Source organism: Aegilops tauschii, chromosome 7 (genome assembly GCF_002575655.3).
Source record: "Aegilops tauschii subsp. strangulata cultivar AL8/78 chromosome 7, Aet v6.0, whole genome shotgun sequence".
Classification (NCBI taxonomy): Eukaryota; Viridiplantae; Streptophyta; class Magnoliopsida; order Poales; family Poaceae; genus Aegilops; species Aegilops tauschii.
This window is the reverse complement of record NC_053041.3, coordinates 24,621,254-24,627,253: the sequence shown is the minus strand read 5'-3', so window position 1 is coordinate 24,627,253 and position 6,000 is coordinate 24,621,254. Positions and strand designations below refer to the sequence as shown.

Sequence of the window (6,000 nt, the reverse complement as noted above, 5' to 3'; positions counted from 1 at the left end):
CAACAGAATACGATTTTTTTTGGGCCTAATCTCTTGGGCTGCCAGGGTCTGCTTCGAGAGGTCGAGGCCCACAAAGGTGAACGGAGGCGTATGACGGTAATCAAACATCGGCGGTGTCAGGTGATAGGATTATTAAGACGTTGAAAAGGTTGATACGACTCCGATCGAGACACAATCAGCGGTCGCTCCAAATCGCACGGCGCACGTCGATCGCTCACAAGTTGGGTACGGCGCGCGCCGGCCCTAGCTAGCGAAGATCAATGGAGACGCTGCCGGAGGACGTGGTCGCCGAGATCCTGGTGCGCGTGGCGGGCGTCGCCGCCCTCTTCCGCTGTGCCGCGACGTGCAAGCGGTGGCGCCGCCTCATCGCCGACGCCTCTTTCCTCTTCCGCCGCTGGCCGGAGGGCGCGCTCCACCCGTCCTTCCTCCTCGGCGTCCTCGTCACACCACTGCCCCGTGAAGAACGACCAGCACGAATCATCTCTGCGCCCGCGCCGTCGTTCGCCCTGGTGCCATGGTCGCCCCTCGGAGACCGCTACCGCTTCCTCGGGCATTACATCCGCGGCCTTCCCAAGGATGGTCGCTTGCACACGGTGCCGCTCACCGCGCGTCGTGGCCTTCTTCTCAATCACATCGTCGAACTCGTCTACCCCAACAATCTGACTATCGAGGGAAGCTTCAGTCTGGCATTGTGCGATCCGCTCGCGGGCGTAGGTCGCGTGCTCCCCCCGCTGAAGTACAATGGAAAATTCACGATGGTAGGGTATACCATCCTAACCGATCTTGATTGCTGCTCCGGCAAACGGCGATGGCCAATCTACTCGGTCTCGTTCAAAGTGCTAATCATCAGTGTCGACGAAGGTCAGCCCGGGTACAATCTCCATGTGTTCATGCCCGCTGAGTGGAGCTGGAGCACGCCTAGACAGTTCTTTGGCACTCTGGAGCACGGCGTGCATGTGGCGCCCCAGCAGGCCAACGCCGTCGTGTGCCAAGGCGCGGCACACTGGCTTTTCAGGCGGACGTCAAGCTTTTACACGCTCAGTGTGTGCGCTAAGACTGCCCACATGTCCTTAACAAGGCTCCCAATCACGCCGAACCAAACCGACCTCAACTTGTATAGTGAACCAATGCTTAGTGTCACCAATGACGGGATGCTATCGTTACTTCGTTTGTATAGGAAATTCACCATGCTGGAGATCTGGACATGTCAAGGTGACTATAAAAGTGAGGATGACAACGTGGACCGCTGGTACCGCACAAAGATGATCAAGCTAAAACGACCCACGCAGATTAAGATCGACCTTGTGCGATGCGTGTGTATCGGAGAGATGAGTGGCAAACTGCTGGTCAATGACAATCAAGGTTGTGTGTACATTGCAGACTTCCAAACTGGTGCAATGGAGACGGTCACCGAGTGGTTTCGCGGCAGTGTCCAGAGTGCTATACCCTTTGAGATGGATTGGCCTGCCTACTTCATGTCTAAGTTGGCTGGTGGCAGGATCAAGCGGACTAAACCGGGAGGAGCTATACAGAAAATTGCGAAATCTTTCTGGGGACTAGTAGTTGTGTCAGTAATCTTTGGACCAATTGCTATGAGGTGGGCTTGGGCCTAGTAGGAGCTACAAGAATCTTAGGTTTTTGTGTGGCAGACTTGGTGAACACCTAAGTTAATATACTACGTACGGGCGCAATGGCTACAAACTTTTCCATTGACTTTTTTCATCAGATCAACAGCTTGGAGTTGACATATTCAGATCAATTGCCTCTGCATTCTGTGTTCTGTTTTGATATGTGTTTATCAGGACTGCTTGGTGTGCTTGCTGAACCATTGATGTTCTATATTAAGCAAATCGTAATGATGTTTTAAATGGGTGTTTAAGCTATGTGCATTTCCAGTTCTCCAGTATCTAAGAAGTAAAGTTTCAGTTCTTTAAGATTAAGTATACAGTTAATTGTGATTATAACTGATAGTTCAACTAAACCTGCATGCTATAACACTATATACTGCATGCTGCTTAATTTGTTCATTATTTCATGGCTAAAGTAGAGATCAAGATAAAACTTGTAATTAATGTACTTGACTATGAGAAAAGCATGGCCGAGTAAGCATTTGCAAGGTCCATCAAATTTGAAATATGAAAAATGACTCGATAGCCGCCAATCCATGGATGAATTATTCGGTAATTAAAAAAATTACCTCCAGAAGAAAAATTACCCTTCCCAAAGGATGGATGCATCTCTGGGGTCGCCATGCATCAATTTACCAGCAAATACTCCACACACTTAAACCCAAGCGGATGGCCAACTTGAAATATACTACGTAGAGCTAACTACAATATTGCAAGAGACTCAGGGACGCGGCTTGAGAGTTTCATAAGAAGAAAAAAAAACTTCATTTTTCTAATCAGTCAATCAAAAGCTCTTGGTTGTTGCAGGGGTCAGTCCGCTAATTGGCTTGGATCTCTTTCAACTTAATTATAGACAACTGAAGCACATGACCAGCAATCCAGCATCACAAAATTTTCATTTAGAACACATTAGTAATATTATAACTTTATTTTCTTATTAGCATGTAAAACATGCAAAAACTTGAAATGACATGTGTTGTTGAACAAAGGGAGTACTTAATACAAGTGACATTTAGAAATACACAATACAAACATTGGTCATAATTTGATCACATTTTTTCCATGATAGATACCACATAGTTATATCTGCAGTGTATCAATAACCATCGTTCCCTGAGAGAAATGTTCATACAGCCCGGCAATGTAGTCCTTAACCTTCACTTTCATGTACAGTGCTGGTCTCTTCTCATCAATCAGCTGAGCCGATGGCTCGATTTCTCTCTCATGGTCAACAGAATAGTCTAGAGCCACTGATAGCCTCTCTTTCTTTGCATTTGTCACAACCCTATGCACAGGGCTCTTGAAGAACCCGTTGCTCATTATCTATTAAACAAAACATTTAACTCAATTAGTCCATGACCTTAGAAACTTTTGACAAAATGGTTTTTTAATCCGTAAACCCTGGCATTTAATTTTGATTGTTTTGTTCCATTATGGATATGCTAGCAAAGACTATAAATTTGTTATACCATGGAAGTATTTTTCATGGAAAACACAAACGGTTTCGTTCTGACCTGACCATACAAAATAGTACTTCTAGTTTATAAAGAAAACGCACCTCAGTCTGATCTCCTATAATGACCAGCAGTGTGTGAGGTACGATCGGTACATCCCACCACACCCCATCTCTTAGAACTTGCAAGCCACCGACGCTGTCATCGACCATGAGAAGTGTAAGAACGGTTCCATCGCAGTGAGGCTTGAGACCAAATACAAGCTCTGGCCTTGGACACTCTGGGTAGTAGCTGCATCTCACGTTAGTTTCAGCCTTCTCCCCGAGCTGGTCCACAAAGTAGTTGTCATCGTCAAGCTTCAATAGCTTCGCCATTGCCAGGAGGAGATCGTCCTTCACTCCCCCACATTTTTTCGTGAAGTTGTGCAGAATATCCCTGCAAAGAAAACAATATATGAGCTTATGATACTTAAACCCCAAGCCTGGAAATTTGGAAAGTGATATCTCTGATCAATAGGTGACCCGAAGTTTTCAGGATGTGTTGGCCAGAGGGCAATGCGTCGCTCGTCCTCGGGCTCCACCTTGAGGTAGAGGCGGTCAGACCAGTCTAGGATCTGGTCCGGCGACCTCACCTGGTCGTTCCCGTACCCCTCAAACTGGAATTGCTCACCGCCAATTAGGTTGGTGTACCTCTTCTTGTCTTCGAGTGGCCGCTTGAAAAACTCCCTCGAAGCAATCATCATGCCATCCATCATGGTGGTTTCTATACCATGGTTACTGAGCTGCATGCAGGTACATATATATAAGCAAGATGAATATGAACGTTTGATCTTGTACTAAAATTGTGGAGTACTACTAAGTACCGTGGGCTGATAGGATAGTTACTTACCAGGAAGAGGCCCCATGACTCGAGCGCTGCTCGAAGCTTCGATGCCTCATTAGTGGCTGCACCATCTTCCGTGAAAAGGCTGCGGAGGTCGATGACAGGGATAGGTGCTGCGATGGCTGTGGCGAGCTGCTGGCTGTGGTGCCCGCGCACCACGTACTGGGCTGGCACCTCGGGCTTGCCGAGGACGTTGGCGAGCTCCTGCACCATCATTGCTCGCACTTCTCCCATGCTTCCCATAGTTGCACTTGCACGACCTTCACGTATACTGCATGGGTCTTATAGTAAGAGGGAGTACCAAACAGAAGAATCTGAAATGTATTCTGATTACACTTAAAAATCAGATTGATACTGCAAATCAGACATACGGGTAAACTAGATATGATTTGAACAGTTGCGAGGCAACGTTAAATCTCATGCATTTTCTCGGCTAGCTCATGCATATGAGCTTAGATCAGGAACTGCCAGACGAAATTACCTGCAATAGTGGGAGAGATCTTAGCTAGATGGATCTGTGATCAATATCCTTGACCAATTCCTTGGGTCAGTACTTGTGCTCTACAACAAGTAATGCAACTTAGCTGTGGAAGTACCACAGCATGGTGCCCCGTTTATATAGACTTTGGAGTAACAGGTAGCGCCTCTAACAATTGAAGAATATGACAAAAGAACTTCATAGCCGGCCAGCCATGGATTAATTATTGGGTAAGTACGCTCTCTGTCTGAAAAAGTTTGTCCCTCCCTCGAATGGATGTATCTAGCACCAAGCTTCTTCGGACGGAGGGAGTAGAAGATTACCGCCCACAGAAAATCTAGTCTTCCCAATACACATGCGCTTCCCAAAGGGATCGATGCATCTGGTCACCATGCATCTAAGTTCGAACTGCCAGCAAATACTCCACAATTAACCTAACCCAAGTGGATGGCCAACTTGAAACATACGACGTATGAACTTTGAGGTAACAAATTGAAAATATGACAAATGACTTAATAGCCGCCTAGCCATGGATTAACTATTCGGTAAATTTAAAACTACCACCAAAGGAAAATTTACCCTTCCTAGAGGATCGATGCGTCTGGTCAGTATCCGTCAATCTACCAGTAAATATTCCCCACTTAAAGCCAAGTGGACAGCCAACTTGAAATATACCGTGTATGTGCCACGTAGGAACTTAGAGCTAACAACAATATTGCAAGAGACCCAAGGACGCGACTCGAGAGTTCCTTGAGAAAACTTAATTTCGTATGAACACTTGCTTTGAACGCCGACGTGGAATGAATTCTTTTAATCGGCCGGTCAAGAGCGCTTGGTTGCTGCAGGGGTCAGTCCTAGATTCCTGCGGCTGGCTGGCTTAGATCCGTTTTAGTTTAAATATTGACAACTGAAGCCCATGACCAGCATGTGTACGTCAATTTCAAACTATTTATGCATCGGAGACGTCATTAGTGCTAATTACTATTACGTCAGCAACTGAAGCACAAGCTGCTGCTACGTCGGAGTTAGAGGAACACTTATGTGCTAAGCATCATGTTGATGATTGTTGTTCGAATGTGTGGTATGTTACACCTCCAGCCTTCCTTTTAAAGTGTACTAGAACATGGATGTGCGCTTTACTGCACCCGTCTATCTACAAATGTAATAATATAATACCTGAGAACATTTAGCCGGTAGAAAGGTTCGGGAAAGAAATGAACAATTTAAATGATGTTAGGGTTTAAAGCAGTACATATTTTACATGTTTACATAATTGTTTGTACTTCCTCCGGTCCAAATTAATCAACGCGGTCTCTATACAGCATTGTACAGAGGTTGCGTCAACTAATTCAGTTCAGAGGGAGTAACCAAAATTTGCTAAATAATGTAGCATGCACATTTCAATTTTACTCTATGCTCCAAATATATATTATGCAGATGCCACTAATTTCATTGGTTGAAAATGGGTCATAATTACAATTACCTTTCATGCTCAAATTAATATTGATGAATATCATTCCATACATAAATTTTTCTAATCAGTCTATCAAGAGCGCTT

The 6,000-nt window shown here is 45.4% G+C and overlaps 2 protein-coding genes across 2 annotated transcripts; one reads left to right on the top strand and one right to left on the bottom strand.

The window, feature by feature from the left end:
• Positions 1 to 260: 260 nt before the first annotated feature.
• LOC141026680 (uncharacterized) lies at positions 261 to 2,153 on the top strand. The gene has a single exon (XM_073503526.1). It carries the CDS (start codon positions 261 to 263, stop codon positions 1,611 to 1,613), a length of 1,353 nt encoding a protein of 450 aa, XP_073359627.1. The 3' UTR covers positions 1,614 to 2,153.
• A 267-nt stretch (positions 2,154 to 2,420) lies between these two features.
• Positions 2,421 to 3,845, bottom strand: LOC120970768 (protein LATERAL BRANCHING OXIDOREDUCTASE 1-like). Its single transcript, XM_073503525.1, has 3 exons — positions 3,604 to 3,845; positions 3,187 to 3,520; positions 2,421 to 2,951 (listed from the first exon to the last, which is right to left on the bottom strand). Exons 1-3 carry the CDS (start codon positions 3,834 to 3,836, stop codon positions 2,709 to 2,711), a joined length of 810 nt encoding a protein of 269 aa, XP_073359626.1. The 5' UTR covers positions 3,837 to 3,845; the 3' UTR covers positions 2,421 to 2,708.
• Between the last annotated feature and the right edge of the window lie 2,155 nt (positions 3,846 to 6,000).

What these genes read in the sequence shown, in the direction of transcription:
- LOC141026680 (XM_073503526.1), top strand. Translation starts at nt 261, where the DNA reads ATGGAGACGCTGCCGGAGGACGTGGTCGCCGAGATCCTGGTGCGCGTG.
- LOC120970768 (XM_073503525.1), bottom strand. Translation starts at nt 3,836, where the DNA reads ATGATGGATGGCATGATGATTGCTTCGAGGGAGTTTTTCAAGCGGCCA. An exon ending in ACACATCCTGAAAACTTCGG is followed by an intron (nt 3,521 to 3,603) that starts GTCACCTATTGA and finishes TTGTTTTCTTTG; the next exon opens with CAGGGATATTCTGCACAACT. An exon ending in TTATAGGAGATCAGACTGAG is followed by an intron (nt 2,952 to 3,186) that starts GTGCGTTTTCTT and finishes TTTGTTTAATAG; the next exon opens with ATAATGAGCAACGGGTTCTT.